Raw genomic sequence first — 26,680 nt, forward strand, 5'->3', positions numbered from 1 at the left:
CTTGATTTCCATGTTCTCTTTGTGCAGCAAAATAGAAAGGTCTTGGGGTATCCCCTTCATTATCCTATATACACAAATTATTTAGAACAAAATCCATGAACTTCCCATTAAGCGATAAAATAACCTCAAATTTTACCACTCCTGGCCTGTAGTTTCACTCACTCTCATAGAAACTTTCAAAGTATGTCAAGCACTTATGCACAGGAAGGGCTTTTATTTATCTAGTGTCATGTAAGGATGAGGGAGCAGGCAGCCACAGAGGACAAGGAGCAATATCAGTGTCCTTCAACTGTGAGGGGAGAAGGCTGTTATGCCTTCTTTGATGACACTGAGCTAAACTCTGTCAAAATCTTCCCCTCACACCTTTCTTGTCACATGGCTGCCATTCCTCAAATGCCTTTGAATTTTTTACATTTTTATTTTTTTGCCCCTCTCCAGACATAAAGTACAGGAGTCAATGATTGCAGATGTATTGCTCATCCAACACTTAGACTTTAGAATCAGTTGTTATACAGTCCTGAGAAGCCTTAAGAAGTCTGAATTACAACACAAACCATCATCGTTATTTAATTTAAATTTAATGTATTTATTTATTATTATTATTAAGAATTTAATCAAATATTAAGATATATTTCATAAGTATTTGATTAGATTCTTAATAAACATCATCATCATCATAAACTAAATTAATACATTACATTGAAATGTTATATATATATATATATATACACACACACACAGACACTCTTACACACTGATCAGCCACAACATTAAAACCACTGACAGGTGAAGTGAATAACATTGATTATATCATTACAGTGGCACCTGTCAAGGGGTGGGATATACTAGGCAACAAGTGAACAGTCAGTTCTTGAATTTCATGTGTTAGAATCAGGAAAAAATGGGCAAGCATAAGGATCTGAGCAAATTTGAAATGGGACAAATTGTGATGCTAGACGACTGGGTCAGGGCATCTTCAAAACGGCTGGTCTTGTGGGGTGTTCCTGGTATGCAGTGGTTAGTACCTACCAAAAGTGGTTCAAGGAAGGACAACCGGCAAACAGGCGACAAGGTCATGGGCGCCCAAGGCTCAGAGATGCGCGTGGGGAGCCCATCTGGTCTGATCCCACAGAAGAGCTACTGTAGCACACATTGCTGAAAAATGTAATGATTGCCATGATAGAAAGATGTCAGAACATACAGTGCATCGCAGCTTGCTGCATATGGGGCTACATAGCCGCAGACTGGTCAGAGTGTCCATGCTGAACCACACTAAATGCTGGTTTCTAAAAAATTGGAAAAATGCTATTTCTAACCATTTTTCATGCACATGTTACCAGGCATGATCGCATTTCTTTATCAAGAAAATTCATGTTTGATCCACCATAATTTTCTTCTAGTAAGACCTTTGGTATTAGGGCAAAAATCATATTCTTGATAATAATATTTGTATCGTTTTCCTGTAAAATATCTAAAAATCCTAGAAACAACACTGCATAAGATATTTAGGTTTCTCAGAGAATGTATTTTTATTCTTACTGTACTGGCAGAGTTTTTATTGTCAAAACAAGTGAAAAAATCTACCAGTGCTGAAGAAGTAATCCAAAGTGTTTAGAATATGTTACTTACCTTGAGTAATCTAATGGAATATGTTACAAGTTAAATTGTACAGCATGTGTTCTGTAATCTGAATATTTTTCAAACGTAACCCTCCCAACCCTGCTTATCCTCTTGTTTATTTGTACATCTGGCCTTCCACATCTCTTTCTGTCCTTGTTAGAGCTAGTTGTCCTTTGTCTTTGAAGACTGTAGTGTACACCTTTGTATGAAATCTTCAGTTTTTTGCCAATTTCATTGTATAGCCTTCATTCCTCAAAACAATGATTGACTGATGAGTTTCTAGAGAAAGCTGTTTCTTTTTTTTTGCCATTTTTGACCTAATATTGACCTTAAGACATGCCAGTCTATTGCATACTGTGGCAACTCAAAAACAAACACAAAAACAATGTTAAGCTTCTTTTAACAAACCAAATAGCTTTTAGTTGTGTTTAATATGCTCTGCTTGGAACAATTTGCAGAAATCCATGAAACTTACTGAGCTCGTCACATTGGCTGCTTTTAAGAGGTTGTTAATTGACATGGAGGCAGCCACATCTGGCTGCAGATGTTTTACCTAAAGTGTTTTTAGGATTGTGGCTGATTTGGAAAGATTTGCTGTGTCAGTTGTTTTATGTATCTAGTATGTTTGCAGTTTTTATGTTTGTATGTACTGTATATGTGATATAGTACTGCTGCTTGTCTTGGCCAGGACACTCTTGTAAAAGAGATTTTTAATCTCAACGAGTCTCTTCCTGGTTAAATAAAGGTTTAATAAAAAAAAATAATAATAATAATATAATGGTAAGTGATTTTCTAGTACCAAATGACCAATTTATCATGATTACTCAAGGATAAGGTGTTGGAGTGATGTCTGCTGGAAATGGGGCCTGTCTAGATTTGATCAAAAGATGTTTACTAGATTTTTTTTACATCAATAATGTCCTGAATTTACTTTGTGATCAGTTGAATGCCACTTCGGTGAATTAAATTACCAATTTCCTTCTGAAACACCAAAATACAGTATATACATTACTCCAAACTTTTTGCCACCAGTGTATATATTTTAATAAAAGCTAATAAAGCAATAAAATGTTCAGAATAGAGATGATTTATTTATTGGAATATAGATATATATACTATAGATATATAATATAGATAGATATACTGTATTGAATACAACGCTTATTTCCAATCAATATCTATTTCCATCTCTATTCTGAGCATTTTATTGCTTTATTAGTTTTGTGGCTTCGATAATTGTATATTTTATATATAGGTGTATCCATAAAACTGAAGGATGCATTACATCCTTCAGTCATCATAATGTACATGATTAAAGGTATAGCTCACCCAAAATTATAATTCTTGTATCATTAATTCACCCTAATGTTGTTCCAAACCCGTGAGAAAGAAAGTCAGATGGGTTTTGAACAACATGAAGGTGAGTTAATGATAACAGAATTATCATTTTGGGTGAGCTATACCTTTAATCGTGTAATTCAACTAATTCAGCCACACTTTGTAGAGCAAATTTTATTTTAGAACACTGAATACTTCAGTACATTCACCACATTTTTATGCATTTTGTGTAGTTTATAATGCAGTAATACACTGCATACTGCAGTTGAAGATGCTGTGTGCTGTTTGCCTTGAGATTTAGTGAGTACCCTCTGGATGGCGCATGAATCAAGTGAGACCCAATATTTAGATTAAGTGAGGTGGATGGGATATTTACTTATGGATGTGCGCTGTCTCCATGTTAACATCTTGAAAAGAAACCTTCAATCGGAGTGTGAATAAAACTGAGTGAGAGTAAGGCTTTGTTTTGGGCGTAGATTACCCCATACCCTCCATATTTAAACCATGATCAATGGAAACATGTAAATGCTTCACGCTGCAACCCCCCAATGTTCAAGCCAAATCTAAGCCATTGGGCTTTATCATTAGTTTGTGAGAAACTGGGTGCAACTTTCAAAAAGAGTGAAAGCAGAGATAAAGCAGACATTAAGAGAGAGAGAGAGAGAGCTAAGTGGTGATTGAATTAAGAGATGAGCTGTCTCACAAAGTGTTATTTTTTGTTTTTCTTTTCTCTTTCACATCACAAAGAAACCTTTTTTGCTCTCAGACAATTGATTCTCATTAATAGTGTAGTTCACTCACAGTCAATTGTCTGTGGCCATAATTAATTTTAATGTACACAAGTACAAACAAACAAACAAACAAAAATAACAAAACAATCACCACTTTAATGCTGAAGGTATTGTCTAATAGTAGCCTGGAGCAGAAGACGTGCTTTTGAGCTTTAAATTGCCTTTCCTTATATGTAATATTTAGTTATTTTTCTTTCATTTTTGGATGCATATTCAAGTGTGATTAAGTGGGTTAACTGATTTAGAGCAACCCCAAAGATCTAGCTTCATTACATGGTAGTGTGTCTGTGTGTTTCAGATAAAGGGACCAGAGAAAACTCTAGAAGAGCGGCGTTCCAGTCTGGATGCTGAGATCGACTCCCTGACCAGCATCCTGGACGATCTAGAGAGCAGCTCCCCATACAAACCGCATACACCACAGGTACGATCATACAATCATTCCTCCACACAACAACCAACCATATTCATTCAATATACAGTGGCATCAAAAAGTATTTGGACACTAGTTCACCCAAAAATTTTAGTTCTCTTATCTATAAACCAATCCTTTGCTGTCTTAAACTCGTACACCTTTCTTTCTTTTGTGGCTTTTGATGGAGATATAAATTGAATATATCCATATTATTAAGTCAATTAGGTCCAACACTTCCAACTCCAAAAAAAGACATGAAGGCAGCATAAAAGTAATCCATACAACTCGTGGGGTTTAATCCATGTCTCCTGAAGCGATACATTTGGTTTTGAGTGAGAACAGACCAACATGTAACTGCCCATGTACACTTCCTCTGCGTATTCGTCAAGCATGTGTAAGTGTAATCAAGCTTCAAATCATTATCAAGCCTAGGAGACTACAGATGGAAATATTTACAGCAACAACAAAAAAAAAGTAGTAACATTTTGGTGTGTTCTATACCAAAATTGATCGTATGGCTTTAGAAGACATGGATTAAACCACTGGAGTTTTATGGATTACCATTATGCTGCCTTTATGTCCTTTTTGGAGCTTGGAAGTTTTGGTCCCCATTGATTGTATTCATTGGATATATTTACAGCATCTCCATCAAAATATCTTTGTTTGTGTTCTGCAGAAGAAAGAGAGTCATACGAGTTTGAGATGGTGTAAGGGTGTGTAAATTATGGGAGAATTATAATTTTTGGGTGAACTATTCATTTAGCTTGCATAACACAATTATGTAAGGGGAAAAAAAATCCTCGTGCCGCCAAAAACAGCGCCAACCCACATCTCAGAATAGCATTCTGCAATGCTATTCTTCTCACATGCTATTATTCTCGAGTGGTTATCTGAGTTACTGTAGACTTTGTCAGTTCGAACCAGTCTGGCCATTCTCTGTCTCTCTCATCAACAAGGTGTTTCTGTCTACAGAACTGCTGCTCACTGGATGTTTTTATTTTTGACACCATTTGGTGTAAATTCTAGAGACTGTTGTGTGTGAAAATCTCAGCAGATCAGCAGTTACAGAAATACTCAAACCAGCCCATCTGGCACCAACAATTATGCCATGCTCCAAATCACTAAGATCACATTTTTTTCCCCATTCTGATGGTTGATGTAAACATTAACTGAGGTCCTGTCCCATATCTGCATGATTTTATGCACTGCACTGCTGCCACACGATTGGCTGATTAGATAATCACATGGATGATTGATGGTGCCAGATGGTTTGGTTTGAGAGTTGGTGCTGTTTTTGGTGGCACAGGGGGACACAATATTTGGCAGGGGGTTTTAATGTTGTGGCTGATCGGTGTGTGTGGACAGCGGGACTATGTTGTAAAATTTTAAGTAACACCAAGCTATAGAAAGTACGATATTTTTTCATCAGTTTATTTTGTGTTCAGGAGTGTTGGTTATTCATGTTTTTGAGATGTTATAGGCATTACAGCTGATTTTCTTTAAAGCTAAAAAAATAATTCTGATTAAAAGTAATGGCCAGAATCATTAAATCACTGCCAACCATGTTAAAATAAAATGTAGCTTTATAAAATTCTGAATCTATGTACTGATTATCATTGTCCCATGTCTGCCAAACATCATCGTTGAGTGGTCCAAACATCATCTGCATCCTGAAACTGAACTTTTGGTCAGATTTTTGGAGTGAATGCACTAAGCTGCATAGAAAGCTATTGGATGCACCCTTGCTCCCTGGCTACCTATTTAGTGAATGACTTAACCTCTAGTGTGCTGTCTGTCTGCATTGGTCTTAGAAAAGTTTGAAATGCACCTTATTTTCATCCTAACGTGATATTAAGCCTCTGAAAGCTTTTTGGATGAATACATTTATTCTCAATGTGAAAATTCATAGTAAATATATAGGAATGCATTTAATAATGTTAATGAATCGAACCGTATTGTACAGTGATAACAAAATAAAATGTAACAAAATGTATATTAAAATGAAGCGAAATGATCCACAGATGTTATATGGATGAAATTTTCTCAACTTTTGAGGGAATAAGGTCACATTTCCACATACACTCACCTAAAGGATTATTAGGAACACCTGTTCAATTTCTCATTAATGCAATTATCTAATCAACCAATCACATGGCAGTTGCTTCAATGCATTTAGGGGTGTGGTCCTGGTCAAGACAATCTCCTGAACTCCAAACTGAATGTCAGAATGGGAAAGAAAGGTGATTTAAGCAATTTTGAGCGTGGCATGGTTGTTGGTGCCAGACGGGCCGGTCTGAGTATTTCACAATCTGCTCAGTTACTGGGATTTTCACGCACAACCATTTGTAGGGTTTACAAAGAATGGTGTGAAAAGGGAAAAACATCCAGTATGCGGCAGTCCTGTGGGCGAAAATGCCTTGTTGATGCTAGAGGTCAGAGGAGAATGGACCGACTGATTCAAGCTGATACAAGAGCAACTTTGACTGAAATAACCACTCGTTACAACCGAGGTATGCAGCAAAGCATTTGTGAAGCCACAACACGAACAACCTTGAGGCGGATGGGCTACAACAGCAGAAGACCCCACCGGATACCACTCATCTCCACTACAAATATGAAAAAGAGGCTACAATTTGCAAGAGCTCACCAAAATTGGACAGTTGAAGACTGGAAAAATGTTGCCTGGTCTGATGAGTCTCGATTTCTGTTGAGACATTCAGATGGTAGAGTCAGAATTTGGCGTAAACAGAATGAGAACATGGATCCATCATGCCTTGTTACCACTGTGCAGGCTGCTGGTGGTGGTGTAATGGTGTGGGGGATGTTTTCTTGGCACACTTTAGGCCCCTTAGTGCCAATTGGGCATTGTTTAAATGCCACGGCCTACCTGAGCATTGTTTCTGACCAAGTCCATCCCTTTATGGCCACCATGTACCCATCCTCTGATGGCTACTTCCAGCAGGATAATGCACCATGTCACAAAGCTCGAATCATTTTAAATTGGTTTCTTGAACATGACAATGAGTTCACTGTACTAAAATGGCCCCCACAGTCACCAGATCTCAACCCAATAGAGCATCTTTGGGATGTGGTGGAACGGGAGCTTCGTGCCCTGGATGTGCATCCCACAAATCTCCATCAACTGCAAGATGCTATCCTATCAATATGGGCCAACATTTCTAAAGAATGCTTTCAGCACCTTGTTGAATCAATGCCACGTAGAATTAAGGCAGTTCTGAAGGCGAAAGGGGGTCAAACACAGTATTAGTATGGTGTTCCTAATAATCCTTTAGGTGAGTGTATGTGGACTTCATCTTTATCAGTGCGCTGAAACGTGAAAAATTTATGCACTTTTTTTAAGTACCATATCAAACGAAATTAGAGATGCAACTCTTTATAACCATACAGGTTGCAGTGAAAAAATCTTAGAGGTTTCTTTCTTAGAGCACTTTTGTTGTCGCTGCACCAGTAGGAGTGCTTCACGGAAATCAATGTCACGCTATTGTTTCATTTGTGCGGTGCACCAGAAGTTTAACCCTTAAATGAAAATGTAGACTGTTGTGAACAGTATTCAGTCAGTTTTAATTTATTTAAATTATACGTTGCTTATTGTGAAGCCAAAATACAACGTCCACACATGCTGACATGGGGTCGCACAAGGTTAAAGAAATATAGCACAACTACACTTTCAGCAAAATATTTCTTTATATTTGAAATAACAAAACAGCAGATATATTGTTCAAAATTAAGACAAAAGTAGTCCACAGTAAATGTGATTAGGCCTGTGGTTACACTGCTTGGACACCTATGTGAACCTGAGGGGAACTTACAGCATATATCCACTTAAAACCTTGTTTTAGAAAAGTTATTTCTAAAAGTTATTTCGCTAGATTTATTTAAAGATTTTTTAAAAGGAAAGAAAAATCACTGCGTGTATTCTCTCGAGGTATCACTTGCCACTATTTCAATTGATCCAACAAAGTTTATTTTTGTATTTATTTTTATCATTTAGATAAAATCCAGCTTAAAATGACTCAAACACACGTTTCTACCATTGGCCCTTATTGTAAAAAGGTAAATTATTATCAGAGAAATAGCAGCGGGCTACAGTTGCTAAGATAGGATTGGTCAGAAACACTTTTAAGGCGGGGCTTATCAAAGGATCAATTGTTGCATTCAAAGGAATATTCAATGTTCAATACAAGTTACGCTCAATTGACAGCATTTGTGGCATAATATTGATAACCACAAAAATAAACTTTGACTTGCCCCCCCTTTTCTTTCAAAAAAGCAAAAATCTGGTTTCCAGTGATGCACTTACAATGGAAGTAAATGGGGGCCAATTTGTTAATGTAAAAATACTAACTTTTTCAAAAGTATAGCCACAAGACATAAGCAATATGTGTGTAAACATGATTTTAGTGTGATCAAATCGCTTACTAACCTTTTCTGTGTAAAGTTATAAACAATTTTACAACTTCATTACCATGACGAAGTAATAACAACAAACCCTAAAACTCTAAAATGACTGTAAAAATTACAGTTTAAACAACTTTACGGCTCAAATAATCCATGAGTTGTGCTTTTTATAAAATTAAAAGCTTCACATTAAACTCTCCAATAATTTGCTTATGCACTTCCTTTGTAAGTGACTCATTGTAACCACAAATTTGTATTTATTTATTTTTTTAAGAAAAGGAGGGACAGGTCGAAATAAATGTTTGTGGTAGTCAACATTATGCCACAGATGCTATCAATTGAGCTTAACTTGTATTGAACATGTAATATTCCTTTAAATATCCTAAAATCCTAAAGTTATTCCTTTAAATATCCTAAAATTCACCTCTGAATTGAATGTAGTGCACATCAAATTATTTCACATTATTTCAAATCAATTCAGGAAACATAACTCTTAGAAAGGAACAGAGTGGGGGGCCTGAGTGGCTCAGCGAGTAAAGACATTGACTACCACCTCTGGAGTCATGAGTTCGAATCCAGGGTGTGCTGAGTGAATCCAGCCAGGTCTCCTAAGCAACCAAAATGGCTTGGTTGCTAGGAAGGGTAGTCACACGGGGTAAACTCCTCTTGGTTGCTATAATGTGATTTGCTCTCGGTGGGGCACGTGGTGAGTTGTGCGTGGATGCTGCGGAGAATAGCGTGAAGCCTCCACACGCGCTAGGTCTCTGCGGTAATGTGCACGGATTGACGGTCTCAGACGCAGAGGCCACCGAGATTCACCTCCGCCACCCGGACTGAAGCGTGTCATCTACGCCACCATGAGGACTTAGAGCGCATTGGGAATTGGGCATTCCAGATTGTGGAGATAATGGGAGAAAAAAAGAAGAAGAAAGGAACTGTGTGTGTCATCGATTATTCTATAGAGGAAGACTTGTGCCTTTGAAAAATCTTTCATTTATTTCATCTCTCACTTATTTATTAATCTTTGCTTCCCACAAATAAATAAATAAATAATAGATGCAGAGAGCATTCTAGAAAACACATCTAAAACCCAAATATCACCTAAAATACTGTCAATTAACCAATTTTGGTTGCTTTTAAAAAGATAAAAGTAAATCACAATGTGGAAGTGTACCAGTCATTTCTCATTTTTGGAAAGTGTTATGAGTCTAAAATTATAATGACCCATATCATTAATAGATATCAAATTAAGTTAAGAGCAGACACTCAAGTTGAGCCCTAGGGCACTTTACTAAATAGTTCAACACACAATCAATGTAGGCCAGTGCATTCTTTCTCAATGCTGTCGCATTTGGAACAACCAATTCCCTTCTGTCGACAAACAGTTCCACGGATAGTGCTCGCCTTATTACATGGCCAAAACTTAATAATGCAGAGTGCTGTCTCTGAACTTAAAAACATTCCGTTTTTTTGGCAAGCAGTCTCTATTAGTTTCTCTTCTCTGGGGTCAGTCTCTTCCATTTGCTGATCTCCAGAGTCCTCGCCAGGCACTTTTCTGAAATTATTATTGAACAGAGTCTGCACAACACAGCCTAGAAACAAAATGAGAAAACTCTCCACCTTAAATGGGAAACTGTACCCACTTATGACTGCGTACAATATTGAGAGATGATGTCTAATCGCTCTCTTATTTTTAGATATTTTGCTTGGAGAGAAATTAGCTATCCATGCAATTACTCATCCTGGTGTATATTCAGTGGTTGTGAATCGGAGATATAGTTATGTGCTTTCCCAACATTTGTAGCCATGATGGAATGATGCTGCAGGCACTCTTGGGGTAATCAGAGTGATGTGGGGTTCGGAGGTCAGATTTCAGTGTTTGAGCCAAAAGCTCTGTTTTCATTGAGAGTGAAACAGGGTTTGACGTCAGTTCCGGCTAATGCAGAGGCCAATGGTACCATACTTGGATAGAACATTAAAGTTACTCTCAGTGAAGTGAGGCTTGTTTGGCAAAAAGAACTGTAAACACACTCTCTCTCGCTCTCTCTCACACACTCACACACACATACACACACACACACAAACACGCACACAGAAATGTACACATTCTCACACTCAGCAAAGCCGCACACAACTACACACAGCACGTTCTCAAAGGTCGTGCACCTGCTCACTTTTGAAGTGACAGGTACGTTTTTCCTAAATAAAATATAGTCTAAGTGCAGATCTTTGTAAAAATACCTTGTGAGAGCTACAAGTAACAGGAAGAATTCTGAAAGCTTTTGTCAGTAGGTCTTGAAATATTGATACACATCTGTATGGGACAGGCAGGAAAACACCGTATTAGAGAGAAAACAGCCCGAGTAGTTTCTGTTATGGGGTTAAACTTCATGATCAGCCTCAGTTGCTCTGACAACTGCCTGCTCATTTGGCTAGTTCTCACTTCGTTTGTCTACAAGAGAACTGAATAAATCTGGAGGGAGTTGCGTCAGAGTACCAAAATCATTCAGAGTAGGCAGATATTATGTGAAGATTTGGATATCAGAAAATTATTCTTTCTTTCTTAAAGTCTCCCCGAACCGAAATGTTGTGTGATATATAGATTTGCAAGCTATATGATAATTTGTGGGACCTTTTATATTCTATTTTTCCAATTGTATTGTCTGTATCCTCTCCCTGCGACCACCAAGGTATGCGATGGATGCTTTTTCATTTTGATTATATGGTATAATTACGTAATAAAATTAAATATTTGACATTAAGCCCTTTTTTATTTAAAATGCAATTTTAATTTAAAATGTTTTCTTTAATTTATTTTCTAATTTTGTATTCATTCTATTCATATATTACAATAAGATGTAACATATATTTTTTTTTTGTCATTTAATATTAATTAATGTATTTTTTATTTATGTTGCAATAATTTCAATAATTTTAGAGTTGCTATGATATATTATTTGTGTATAGTTTTTTTTTTTTTTTTGGAATGGTAGCCAGTATTTAAAACCACCTGCGAGGGGTGTTTATTCATTCTTATTTTATAGTAACAGAACATTTTTTACTTCAATTATTATTTAAAATGTAATTATAATTTAACATGTTAATTTATTTATTGTTAATTAATTAATTTTTATTCTTGAGAGGCTGGTTTCAAGTTCTGGTTACTGTAATATACTGTATATATACACCGATCAGCCACAACATTAAAACCACCTGCCTAATATTGTGGAGGTTCCCCTCGTGCAGCCAAATCAGCAGTTACAGAAATACTCAAACAGCCCGTCTGGCACCAACAATCATTCATACGATTAGATAATCAGCCAATGTGGCTGCAGTGCAGTGTATAAAATCATGCAGATATGGGTCAGGAGCTACAGTTAATGTTCACATCAAGCATCAGAATGGGGAATTAATGTGATCTCTGTGATTTGGAGTGTGGCATAATTGTTGGTGCCAGACAGGCTGGTTTGAGTATTTCTGTAACTGCTGATCTCCTGGGATTTTCATGCACAACATTCTCTAGAATGTACTCTGAATGGTGCCCAAAAAAAAAAAAACATCCAGTGAGTGGCAGTTCTGTAGACGGAAATGCCTTGTTGATGAGAGAGATAGAGAATGGTTAGACTGGTTCGAGCTGACAAAGTCTACACAGTAACTCAGAAAACCACACTGTACAATTGTGGTGAGAAGAATATCATCTCAGAATGTTATTCTGAGATGCTGGTTGGCATTGCTTTGATGGCACGAGTGGGACCTATACAATATTAGGCAGGTGGTTTAATGTTGTGGCTGATCGGTGTATATTTATTATAGTACTTGAAACCAGCCTCTCCATTTTTCTGTTTGCACGCACGCACGCACACACTCACTCACTCATACATACATACATACACACTCACTTACATACAATACAGCTAATGCTGTTTCTGGCTGATTAACTCGAGTTGACCTTTTTTATTCACCCAGCTGATCTGCCAGGCCTTTATTTTCCCCTCTGTCTATCTTGTATTAATTATTTGTTAGAGTGACGCTGGGCTTGTTTAATGAGCCAGGTTTTATATCTAAAGCCATTGGCACAACTGCTCTTTCTCTAATCTTCCACTTGTATAAGCAGAACAAAACAGTGGTTCACGGTGCTTCTTCTCTCAAAAATCGATAGAAGTGCTCTTCCCATCATTTCTGCTTTTAGCTTTAAGAAAAGGGATTTTATCCCTGTGTGCTTTGAGAATTGCTGTAAAGGGACCTTCTTTGTGCTATTTTTCGACTCTTGTGTGGTGTGAAATAGCAACTAAATTTGTTTTGCTGCTTTGACTTGGCCTGCTGCTTTTCAACCTATCAAAGCAGGTTCCTTTGCTTTAGTTGGTGCTTGGTAGTGTAACAAGAGGTAATGAAATGTGATCATTATATTAACCCCATTCGCTTCCATCATTCATCTCCCCAGCCATAACCCTGGCCTTGTAAAACACACACACACACACACACACACACACACACACACACACATTAGAATCCATCCAAGAGGTGATTCTGAGTTTGGCATAGATTAGCATAGACGCTCTCAACCCGCAATCACAATGTTGATTAAGAATTACTCTATATGGGAATATAATGAACTGTTCTCTAGGGGAGAAAACTAATTTTACAATAGTGATTTTCACAAGAGAAAACTCTTTCTACATCATGCCTCTTCACCACATGAATAATATCAAATATTGAAATTAAATAGGGAAATTAAACTAGGCCTGGAAATCAGTTTTTTTAATAGTCTCTCAACAACATAATTCTGTTTGAAAGTGACAAAATAACAAAACATTTTAAACATTTTAAAGAAAGTATTACTTGTAGTGTTTTATTTTGTCATAGGCACAGAATACAAGGATAGCATCAGTTGTGTGCTAATGAAATGCTTAGTATTTACAAAAAAGAGCAACTACTCATTTTTAAAGGCAGAGAAATCCCGTCGTAATTCACGAGTCAAGCAAGAACCATCTTTCAAAGGTTTGTAGATCCTATGGGTATGTTTCAAATAGTATGAAACAATATCTTTAAACATTGATTAACCCATCTAGCTAAAACCAACGGTTCCAAACTTGTATTTAAATTTTACAGAAATCTTTTAACAACACTGACCTTTCATGATTGTATTCTCATTTTCAAGCCAGAATAGCCAGGGAAATTCTCTGAAAATAATTGTGTTTTGCAAGAACTATTAGATTTAGCTTGAGTTACTACCTGAGTCACATATCATTATCCAATCAAGTGACTATCAGGACCATGATCAATGAACATCCTCATTTACAAGTGCCAAATTGATGTGTGTGTGTGTGTGTGTGTGTGTGTGTGTGTGTGTGTGTGTGTGTGTGTGTGTGTGAGAGAGAGAGAGAGAGAGAGAGAGAGAGATAGAGAGAGAGAGAGACCTTGTGCACATTTGGTTTTTGATAAAAAATGTGAAACTCATTTCTCTAAATCTTACCCTTACTGTTATTTTGTTGTTGTCAAAAATAATTTGAATTGTATTCATTATTTAGTTTCATTCCTGACAACTTGAATTGCAGTTATGTGTATTATGTATTATGTTCCTTTGGGAATAACAAATTGATAATTTATCTCTAGATTGACCTCTCAACAGTGTCTTGTGTGCAGCAACCAAATAAGAGACATTCTTTCCAAAATTTGGCTTTTAGCTGAGCACAAACACAGGCTCACCACAGCAGGATTCATTTTAGAGAAAGCATCTCTGTTGTATTTAAACATGATGGTTAGGCTCATGTAAAAAAAAATTATTAAAAAAAAAATTATAAACAATAAAGACTCCCTTGACCTCTCTCACAGGCTGGAAAAAAAAATTATCTAAGGCAAGGCTGAAAATGCAGGGCAACACTTGTTCATTTTGTTAAGCAAACATAGAGTCACATTCAATTATTATATGCTGAACTTTATTGGAGTGTCAGTTTTAAAAAGGCAGTTTCAATGTTACGTGACCGTTTTTGTCATCTGTGACATAAGAATATTTAACAATAACCTATAACACATAAATACTGCTAGATGTAAGGTCTTTTTACTCTTCATAAATTTGAGAAGAGGGGGCTTCCATCTATTAAGAGATAGACTTTTTAAATAAAGTGCTTTTTTGGATTGCTCATCGAGGCATGTTGCTCTCTAGACTTCCCCAAATATAGCCCTTACATTTCCAAGAATCCTCCGATGTGTGAATAACAGAGGAGTAATTCCAAAAAAGACAAACTAGCATCTGTTGATTATACATTAAAAAAAATAGTTCACCAAAAAATAGCAATTTTGTCATTATTTACCATTCTCATGTTGTTCCAAACCGGCATGCTGTTATTTTTCTTCAGCGAAGCACAAAAGGAGAAATTGTGAAGGATCTTCACACAGGTCTTTTCCATTCAACAACAGTTCATAGAAACCACATTTGTATGCCAAAGGAATAGGAATTCTGTATGCACAAATGAACATTGTCTCAATATTTAGGTTTGATTTGAACAATTTATATTTAATTTGAGAGTAAATTCAGACTTTTCTTTTTTAGTGATTAAATTACTTAAGAAAACTGAGAATGTAGTTCATGCTTTGTATTAATTACTTTTATTGTGGTGTTATGGATTTTTCTCTATTTTAATTTTTTACGTTTTTTTTTTTTCATTATATACATATTATTGTGTGTTTCATGGAAGAGAGAAAGTCTTACAGGTTTAGCACTGTAAGAGTGAATAAACAATGACAGAATTTATATTTTTGGCCTTACTATTCCTTTAATTATGATATTTTATGCTTTCAATCTTGGAGTTTTACTGTTTGATGCACAAACAAGCAGTTTCATTAATTGGTAATGTCAGGATTTCCATCAATCCTCAATCCTGTCTCTCTCAATCATACACAAACGCTTTTTCTTCCCTCAGTCACTGACATTTTCCATAAGCCATGACCTCAATACAGCCCCTGACCTTTTGGACATTTACAAAATAGTTCTACCCTGTTACCCACCTCAAGAGTCTTTAAAAATTAACTGTAAATGTTAAGTTGAAAAGCTTTTATGGACCAGTCTGTTTGATCTGCTCTTGGGGAGCAGCGAGTGTACTGTATTTGCTATAAAATATTGATGATGCTTCTCCCATAACCATCAAGATTTGCAGTGTTTTCTAAACACTGTCGTCTTCCTTTACTCCTTGTTCGAGAGAAAAAGTGAGAGATGGATGTAGATTAAGTTGGAAAATAGACTTGCTTCTCTGCTGCTCTTCATGTAAGGTCATAGAGGGCCTCTGGAAGCAGGAGTATATGTGACGCAGAACACTTATGAGGTTGTCACTGTTCATTCAGCACTGGTTGAGCTGTGCATTAGAGCCTACATGTGTTTGGTGACTCATGTAAGGGCTGAACTTTGCTTGTTAATGTAGTGTAGATAACACTAGGCCAGTAACTCAGTGACCCAGAAAACAAGAAAAACAGAGAGAGTGTTTGTACACATAGTACACGCTGGAAATGTGACTGTGGTGGCATGTTGTTTTTGTTTATGCTCTTAAATATGTCCCTTTAGATTCATATCATGGTAGTTTTAAAAGACCAGGTTGGCACCAGAGAGAATATAAGGAGGAGGAGGAGGCGACAGACAACTTGTTGAAAAAATAATATAAGAAAATGTAACGCTCAAAATGGTGGTTGTAGGTAGGGTTGGCAACATTCCTGCATTAATTGTGACATCCCGTATTTGATCCAAATAAAGACATCCCATACAGGATGCATATTGTCTCGTATTTAATTGACAAAATGCTCAAGGGTGACCAATAATGAACCTTTTGAGTGGCCAAATGTTATAGCATCCCATATTAGTGTGAGGAAAAGTTGGCAACCCCAGCTGGTGGGAGAAGTTGTCCTGGCTTTCAGTTAAAAGAACCAGTTGCCTTTTTGAGCGCTTGTGTATTCTAGAATATGTATGCCCATTGACTGGACTAGCCTGATTTTTTATTTATTCATATTGTGTGTGTGTGTGTGTGTGTGTGTGTGTGTGTGTGTGTGTGTGTGTGTGTGTGTGTGTGTGTGTGTGTGTGTGTGTGTGTGTGTGAGCGTGTATTTATCACTTTGTGGGGACCAAATGTCCCCATAAGGATAGTAAAACCCGAAATGTTTGACCTTGTGGGGACATTTTGTCGGTCCCCATGAGGAAAACAGCTTATAAATCTTACTAAATTATGTTTTTTGAAAATGTAAAAATGCAGAAAGTTTTCCGTGAGGGTTAGGTTTAGGGGTAGGGTTAGGTTTAGGGGATAGAATATAAAGTTTGTACAGTATAAAAACCATTACGTCTATGGAAAGTCCCCATAAAACATGGAAACACAACGTGTGTGTGTGTGTGTGTGTGTGTGTGTGTGTGTGTGTGTGTGTGTGTGTGTTTGTGTGTGTGTGTGCATGCTTTGAGCTAAAGAAGCAAAATGTATGACATTATTGTCTGATCATATTGCTGATTTGATATGTGTGACTGAAAGGTAACCTTGACAAAGAATTTAGGAGATTTTGGTCTTTTCTCCTTCAACTAGATAGGAGCAGAACATTTTTGCCAAATACCAACACAGAAAATAGATGCCTGGGGGATTTACCAAGATGGCCATCGAGTGAATTGACTGCCTCAGAGGGACTTAGTTAGCGCTCAACTAAAAGGATTTGAAGGGAAGAGTAGTCTCAGTCACAAGAGCTTTCTCTGTTTCCATCTCTGACTCTGTTTGCAAACTTTTGTCAGGGAAGAAGACATTAGGCCTGATAGAGCCATCTCAAGTCATGTGAGCTCAATACCCTGTAGGACTTGCATTATTAAAGTCTTACACACAGTTTAGCACAAGTTGAGTGCTTCCTCAGCTGCTCTTGTGGATCTATCATTCCACATGGATGCTCTGAGGTCTGAATCCACACAAACACATCCGGAAAGAAAGAGAAAGTTCACACCTGATGTTAAGCTTAGGGCTTGGCCTCCAGCATGGCAAATGGCATCACAGATGCACTCTGTTATGGCTTGAACTACCAGGTTCCTTGTGTAAACATGAGAAGAACTACTGTACATGAGCCATGAATCAGTGATGGACAGATCCACCACATTTATCTTCTGTACAGAAAGCATAACATTCTTGCTTTAACTTTCGGTCACTCCATTGCTTGAACATTGATCTGGTGGGACCTGTTGCAAGCTTTTCATTAAGCTTTTCACATACATTAAAAGCTTTACAGATTTGAAAAGCTTTACACTTATGGATAACTTTGATTATGGATGTATGTATGGATGGATGAATGGACAGACAGTTTGATAGATAGATGGAAGGATGGATGGATGTGTGTAAGAATGGACAGATGGATAATGTTGGAAGGATGGACAGACGGATGGACTGACAGACCAACAAAAAAATGGATGGTTGTATGAGTGGACGGATGTATGAATGGATGAACAGATGAAATGATGGACAGATGAAAAGATAGATAGATGAGGAATGATGGATGAATGGATGGATCAGCGACTGGATGTACATATGAATGGTTGGATGGATGGACAGTTGTAAGGATGGATGGATGAATAGGTGGATGAAAAGAAGGATGGATTCTACATGTACTCACCAGGGAAACGAGACTCAACAGAGATTAAATATTTTTATACATTAAGTTTCAGTTCCTCTGTGTTTGTTGTCTGTGCATTAGAACTTCTCAATTCTCTCAGCTTCTCTGTATTTTTCCCTCTTGGTTTGAAAGATCTTGTCTTTGAGGGATGAGTGAGTAACTGAAGTGTTGAAGTCTGTGCTCTGTATCTGTGCATGTGTGTTCATCACGTAAAAGGTGATGTTGAATAGCGTGGAACAAAAGGCGAGAAGTCGCACATTTGAATGCAACAGGGCTACTAACTAGGAGTGTGTATTCGTGGGTTTGTGCATTTCTGTACATCTGTCTCAGGTGACTTTTGGATATATGCACATGTAAACATTTCCAAGTAAAGATATTTGATGGAAATGCTAGAAACGGCCTGTTCCATCAGCCCACACTCACAATGAACTTCTGTTTTCCAGCAGACAATCTCTCACTCAATCTCACCCACTCTCCAGCTTTTCATTCAACATTCCCAAGCCAGATGGTGATCCAAGGGTGCCTGAGCCATCAACTCAAGTCATTTACTTGGCTACGTTTATATTAAATCTGTTCAGTATGTAATGCAATTTCTTTTTTAAATCAAAGCACCTCTATTAGGGAGAATCCATGATTTTTGCGGATCTTTTTAGTTGTCTCTTGTTCCTAATAGTGCTTTGTTTCTGAGTTGAGAATAAAGAATCAATTCACACACTCGTGAAATGTTTGAGTGAATTTTCTGTCTGTAGCCATCACTATTCTTCAGCAATTGCTCCCCTACATAGAGCTTTTTCTTTGTTGTTGACAGTCATTTGGGATATTAGTGGTGTAGACTGTGGAGCTCATGATATTGTGAATAATTACTTTACATCTACATTTGACATTATCAGGAGAGAAGAGAGCACTTATATCAAGGCTGAGTGTCATTCTTTCCAGCTGCATTAGCCTCTGGTGAGCATCCACACCATTCTAGTCCCTGTAGTAGGTTTAGAGAATGAGTTAGACAGTTCGGCTCACTCCAAGCTCTCCATTCAAATAAACCCTTTCCCTTTGCTGTTCTCTTGCTCATAAACCACTGTCAAGGCTTACCGGAGCTTGTAAAAGCTGGATTTGTCACCTCTCTGTTCATTGCTTCATTCCCGCCGTTTCTATGGGCACGTCTCATTCAGATCCCTTGTTCAATAGTCAGGGCACTGGCAAGGGAGTAGGCCATTTTAGGACTGTCCCATTATTAAAATTGTTGTAGTGCACTGAAACCTTTACATTAGAGGATGAGCCCAAGTGTAAATTTATTAAGTCAAAGCTTGAATTTTTTAGCTATAAAATAAATTTCGTTTGAAATCATCTTTCATCCATAATGTGCATAAAGGGAAACAATCATGCCAACTTTTAAATATTAGAGTTGTTAGAAGACAACAAAAAATACACCCCTTTTTATATTCATTTATTTAATTCAATTTCTCTTTCATAATCTCACTATATCATCTACAAAAAAAACATATTTTATAACGTGATGTTGTTGATTAATACCATCTTTCCATGCGACTAGTGCATAATATTCCAAGTCTTCTGAAGCCATAAAATAACTTTGTATGATTAACAGCTCGAAATTGAAGTTAACTCTGAACTACAATTTTTAATTATTCACTCTCAAATCAAATCAAACCAAATCATTGATCAACAAACTGTATGTATACAGAGTCCATGTCTAAAATTGGGCATCTCATGGCCAAACGCATGAATCAGAATATTTTTATTTCTCACTCATAATAGCAATGTTTGCTTTAACATCTACAATAAAACAATATGTGTGCATTTTTATGCACAACCCGACTGATCGCACTGCGACTCCTGCAACAGTAGGTCGTAAGTTTTTGTACTAAAATTGGTCTGTTCTTTCCGAAATTCAAATCAGAGCCCCCAGTGGCTGAAGCTGAAAGTGTTGTTGAACAGGATCTCCAGTTTCTGGGTGAAATGTCCACAGAGTGCCGCCAAAAGCTACATGTATTAAAGTTGTGAATTATGTAATGCAATCAACAGGAATGCATATTTTATTAACTATACCCCCTAACTCAAACCCCAAGTCTAAACCTAACCGTCAGTGGAGTAAAACTACTGCGCTTGAAACTACTACTGATGCAACTGAATCGCGCTTACCATTGTTCATGTGAACACAAGTATATCCTGGTTCTCACTGGAATAGATGTTGCACAACTCGCTATCAGCAGCGCTAGAGGGAAATGTTATCACGCTTGAATAGATGCAAGAATGTCTGATGGGGGAAGCCGCCTGTCAATAGTTTGGCTTAATGGGTTTGATTTCAGAGTGCATGAACTTACGGAAATGTCGATTTCCCATGAGATCATCTGGCACAACCTCGTTGTCATGTCACAGGTCCATCAGTGTCCCAATGTTTGCTAGTGCCCAAACTTGTGTTTATGATATATTGATTTACAAAATAGGGAGCAAGATGAGAATATTCATGGTCTAAATACGGCTCTGCTGAATGCGTAAGCACACTTTTTTTATTTTTACTGTAAATGTGCATGAGTGGGTGGTGGGACCCCTGTGGGGTTTTGAGCCTAAGGTCAGGCAGGGGGCATGCTACCTGCCCAAGAGTGCATGTTTTTTTGTGTCCTCTGCAACATTGTTTTAAATGTTTTAATGTTGTTAGTTTTACATGCAGTTCTCATGGGTATTGAAAGTGATTTGCCCTTTTTGCTGGTGCCTTGTGGCTCAATTACTGGGAAACATCTTGGCGCTAAAGCAACATTTATGTAATCTATGTCACATGCCCTGCTTAGATGCAACACTTCATAAAAATTCTATTCATCTTACTGTTTAAGTGCACAATGCACCGCTGCATGTAGGCTCTACTCTACAGACAACATGTTCTTTTGAACATGTGCAGAAGGTCACAGAAAAGCATCTGTCTCCTGCCTTTTATCCTTTCGTTCCCCCAATTTCCTCTTATCTTTTCTGTAAATAGAAAGGAGAAGGTGTGCTGCTGCTTTAAGCTATTGTCAGCTCAGTTGCCACTCTGAGACATAATCCTGTTGTCCGTCTCATGGTAAGGAGGGTGAGATCTAGGCCTATTTCACATTATCGCTCTGCTGGCAGGAAAAGTGGCACAATTTATGTATAGTGTGTGGTAAATAACACTGTTCAGATGAATGTTTCTTAATATCATTTGATAAACTTCAGTCTGTACGCCACAGGACAGATAGACAGATAGAGAGAGGAAAAGTGATGGGTAATTCCTCTTATTCACATTCATGAGTTTGGTAATTGGGTGGGAGGAATTGGCATTCTTTTACTAACCATCACGTTTTGGAACTGTACATTTTTTCAACAGAGATTCAAAAAGCAGCAATATGGGCTATATATTCGTACATGCGCTATACATCCAATTTTCATGAGAGTGCTAAATCTAATGCAATTTTAATGCCTGCCCAACACGGCATGGGTGGGAGTGTCTGTGCTCTCTGTTGCAGTATTTTTGCAAACAGTGGGTGTATTTGCAAATACATGTAAATTAAGTGGTGTAAAGCCTGATTTTATTTTTGGTGAGAAATTAGTAATTGTGCTAAAGACGCCCCTGTCTATTCTCAGCGCAAGGTTTAAACCCAGTCTGTGCATTTGCAGTTTGGGGATTCCATTAGTGGGTGCTATTACAGAGTTATACTCTATATGTTATATAATGTCTCTGGTATTACAGTGGAACATAAAACTATGTCTTTGAAAATTACTGTTAATACTTGCCATGGTTTTGTGTCAGTAGATCAGTATAAATAAACTTAAAGTCTATGTAATTGAATGTATCCTACATCCAACTAGTCCCAACGAGCACCACCTTTACCATTCGGATAAAAAGTGTGCAATAGATGTATACCTGATATTCAAGAAGGGCATAGTTGCAATGTTTCTGATTTCAGCGGGGTAGTCAATCAGTTTTTCCGTAGTGCAATATACAGTATATGTCTAATATGCTTTGTGTTTGATTGGTCGCTGTTCATTTCCAGTGGTGCTGAAATTCTGCATCTTGATGATTTACTGCATCATTCTCCTTTCTTCATGTTTGCTGAAAACTGCAGTTGCAGCGAGCTTTTTCATTTGAATTTTAAACAAATCTGATATTAGTAATCTTTTTTCCCAGTCTGAATCCTCCTCTTAAGTTCTGGAAGCTGTGGCAGGAGGAAAAAATTAAATAACAACTAAAATATCACTGTTCCTAACAAAGTTTTTCTATGGCTTCTGATGTTTGTTTGTTTTTCAAATAGCATATTGGACTATTTGAGGGCTCTTGTTGTCCTTTTTGGAGCTGCACAGCCACTGGTCCCTGTTTGGTTTTGTTGTATGCTAAACGACAGCCTAAAAATTCAGCAAAAGATTTCCTTTTCTATTGCATAGAAGAAGGATGGTCAGAAATTAGCAGCATTAGTGTCTGATTACAAACACTAACTATGAAGAGACATTTTCCCAACCTTAACATCCCCTCATAAAAATGCCACAGACAGAACAGACACAATCAATGCAAATCAATGTCTGACAGGTCATAAGAGCAGGAGGAGTGGTTTATTGCAGTTTACTTCACACCTGTTCAAGAGTGACGTGGGGTTCACACATCCTCCGTGAGCGGGGCGTTCCCGTTGGACATTCACATTGGCCGTGTCTGCCTCTTACATGACAATTTTTCTTTAATAAGGTCATAATAAACTGAGGTTATTGCAGCTTCAAGGATAACAGCAGGTGCCCGTGCACTTCATCTTTATCAGCACACTTGTTTGTGATTGGTAAATGTTGTGTCTATACTGTACTCTTATATACACAGAATGGCAAAAGGTCCGGCAGTTTATTTATTCTTTTCTTTATTAAGTTATTTTATTGAGTTTACTTGCATGCAGACATATAAATTGTAGTATACTAGGTTCAGTTTGAATAATTTGGATTGGCTTTTGTGTCTTTTCTATAATCTCTTGATTATTTTAGTGTTGTACTGCACCCAGAGCCGTTGAGCTCAGCATGAGCCGCGCTGCAAAATAGGCTCAACGCCACTGACGTGCACAGAACGGGGCTACAGGGACGTAAGCCCCTACCCCTTTTGTACACAAATCTAAAGGTGCCCTTCATAAATGTAAAGGTGCCCTTTTAAGCGGAGGTATCCTTACTACAGCACAATCCCCCTGGGTTTGGGGTCTGGGACGCAACACCTCTCGACTTGGTGGGAACTGTGTAATCTGTTAATATTGGCGCTGAAATGAAAACTTGCCACTCAAGCTTTGCACACGCCCCGCTCACGGAGGATGTGTGAACACGGCGTTGTGAACAACGCAAAAAGTGCCTTGTTCTCATTGTCAATTGAATTAGAGCACATGCTCTCTCTCACGCTTATCACACACGCACCGGACACTGAGATTGAGGGAGACAAGCAAATCAAAGCTGGTTGAAAGTAAACTGATACTGGTTCGACTGGATGACTATAAATTAAACTGACTAAAGATAGCACTTCAATGTGAAAACAAGCAGATCCTATAACAAATCCCTCGTAAAAAATATTATCACAGCAACCAAATCAAACATTAAACATGATTGTCACTAGAGGGCGAAATGCAACTGCCGAATCTGCAGGTCGGTTTGTTTTCTCCTGTCAGTCATTGATGGTCTTTGAGAGGTTGGGCATACTAAAATGGCCGCTCAAACACTTCCGGTGGCTTCACCTCCTGCTGGCAGTTTAACTTTATCAGCGATCCAGTTCTGTTTATATAAAAGTGGTTTAAACGCTTTCAGTGGGAGACGTGGTTGTTGACATGGTAACAGTGCACAACAGTTAAAGGCGTCAGTTATCACGCTAAAATCATGTATAGGTATTGTTAATGTCTTATGGCTATTCTTTTGAAATAGTGAGTATTTTAACATTCAAAAATTGGCCACGTTCACTTCCAGTGTAAAGGCATCAATGCAACACAGATTTTTCCTATTAAAAAAAAAGAAGGAAAAAAAAGGAAGGGCTAGTCAAAAATAATTTTTGTGGTAAGCCACATTATGTCACAAATGCTGTTGATTGAGCTTAAGTTGTATTGAACATGGACTATTCCTTTAAAACCAGTCTCATGTGTTTTGCTGGTTTTAGCTGGTCTTACTGGTCTTCTAGCTTGACCTTCTGAGAAATGCCAGCCTAACCAGCATGGCCGGCCTGGTCGAAGCTGTCTTAAATGGAAAGTGAAATTATGATGGTTTGAAATGCCATGAGATTGTATTGATGGTAACATAATTGTGGGGGTTAATTGAACCTTCAGTTAACTAGATGCATCAAACTTTTAACTCGTTGCATGGAACCGTTTCACATTTCAGGGTTGGGAGTGCTGAAGTAAACTATAGAAGGTAAACAGCACTACCGGTGTATAGAGATAAATCGAAGAGCATCCAAAAAAATCCACTATTTCATTTCCACGACTTGAAAGTAGAGAGATATGGATAACATCATTCAGAGGACAGAAAGATATCAAATGTAATGTCACTTCCTCGGCAGCTGTATTTGAAACCCCATTAGAGCAGTGGTGACAAGTTAGCTGAATTAATTTTTTTATTTATTATTATTATTGTACTAACACAACGTATAGTAATATGAATACACTTTAAATAATTTATATTAACAAATAATAAAAGAAATATGCAGAAATGCATCATCAAACTCTTTGAAAAGGGTCCATTAGTGTAGTGCGTTCACTGATCTGTCTGAGTAGGCTGCAGAAACTAGAAAGAAGGAAAGGAGGAGAAATACAGAAGGAGACAGAGTTAACAGTAGAAGGGGGCCAGTGGGAATGCAGTGCCCAACTGCCTTTGGCTACCATTGACCTTAAGGTCAACAGTAGCAGGTTCAGAGTTTTGACAGGAGCAGCCAACTGTGGAAAAAGGAGCATGCCCACTGGCACTCCATATAGCCCGTCACTGTGTGTTAGCCTAATAAACTTCATATTATCACCCGTGTGTCTTGTTTGTGCACATCTGGCCAATCGCAAAGCCCAGTTGTGGCTAGAGATGCTGTAGCCATCATCTGGACCATCCTTTTTACATCACAATGTTTGCCCTCTGAGCAACACTGCATAACAGCTAGCCTTCAAAATCTCTGTCACCTAACATTAGTATGAACTCCTCCTCTTACAGAGAGATGAGAGCACTGATTGGCCACTGCGGGGCCTGATGACATTGACATTAGTAAGAAACGTGCTTGACCTGAACTTGACCTCTCGGTCCAGGGTGTCAGGAGTGTATACCCTAAGATAATGATGGCCAGGCCTGGATGGATTGGGTATAAGTGTTTTTGTAATCCAGATGTTGATCCCAGTGAAGTTCTATGCTCCTTCATGGATAAAATTGGACATCGGCATCTAGGTTAAGAGATGAGAAACATCTGGCAAACAGGTTCTTGCTTATATTTCCTCTGGCTGTTTTAAGGAGATGAGGACTTCATCGCAGAGCAGCGGACTGTGTATCTAATGGATGAAATACTGCATGGGATAGACATGATGTTATTTATATGGGCCCCGCAGGACTGTATGCAATGCATTGCATAAAGTAGGGGGTTGAATCCCATGATGATGCTCATGGCAGTTGTCATATCCTTTCGAGAGTTCTTCATAGCACTGCTAACTGAATATTACATTATTTTACACATGTATGTCTGATGATCTCAAGCCATATTACATGCAGCTTTTTTGACTGCTATATTATTGGTGATATTAAAGCTGAAGTGTGTAACTTTCAGTGTAAAAATAATTTCTCCCATCCCAGCTTAATAAGCAAAGTCAACTATTTTATAAATAAGCTATGTGTACATTAATTTCCCCCAAAAGTGTAATAACTGTGACTGTGGCGCTATCAGAACATTCCTAAACAATTGGCCCATCTAGCCAGTTCTATAACAGTGAATGGGAGACCAAAGCAAATATTATTTTTGCATTCCCATTTGCAATTTGCAACAAACGAAAACGTATATGTTTCGAAGACTTTAAAATAAAAATAGAGAAAAATGGAATATGGTACTCAGAACAGAGAAAGATATCAAGTTACATATGCCTATATATATATATATATATATATATATATATATATATATATATATATATATATAAAATATACTGTATATTTAAATAATGGCTGATAAAGTATAGTGTTATAAATTAACACTTAATAATAATAATAATAATAATAATATTTTTTAGATTTGTGCTGTTAAATAGGATGTTAACACATCATCATTGTTTGTGAAAAGGGCCAATGTTGGGAAACAAAACTGTCAATGTAAAACTACTCCAGCAAACACCAACAGGGTTAACCCCCCCATGTTAGTTGGGGCAGTCTGAATTAGCCTTTATTTGTACTATTAGTTTTAGGATTAGAAGTATTTCCCTGAAATCAGGCTTGATGGGTAAGTGTGTACCATATTCAAATGCCATCCTCCTCACTGCTTTGCTTTGACATCTTT

General features: G+C 37.6%; 1 protein-coding gene across 3 annotated transcripts in view; it reads left to right on the plus strand.

Moving 5' to 3' along the window:
• LOC127654062 (lipoma-preferred partner homolog) overlaps nucleotides 1-26,680 on the plus strand; it is a 287,765-nt gene that overhangs the window by 132,381 nt on the left and 128,704 nt on the right. For all 3 annotated transcript variants that reach the window (XM_052141028.1, XM_052141030.1, XM_052141029.1), the window contains one exon: nucleotides 4,048-4,170. In XM_052141028.1, coding sequence (XP_051996988.1) covers nucleotides 4,048-4,170 — 123 coding nt within the window. The remainder of the gene's footprint in view (nucleotides 1-4,047; nucleotides 4,171-26,680) is intronic.

Source organism: Xyrauchen texanus, chromosome 13 (genome assembly GCF_025860055.1).
Source record: "Xyrauchen texanus isolate HMW12.3.18 chromosome 13, RBS_HiC_50CHRs, whole genome shotgun sequence".
Lineage (NCBI taxonomy): Eukaryota > Metazoa > Chordata > Actinopteri > Cypriniformes > Catostomidae > Xyrauchen > Xyrauchen texanus.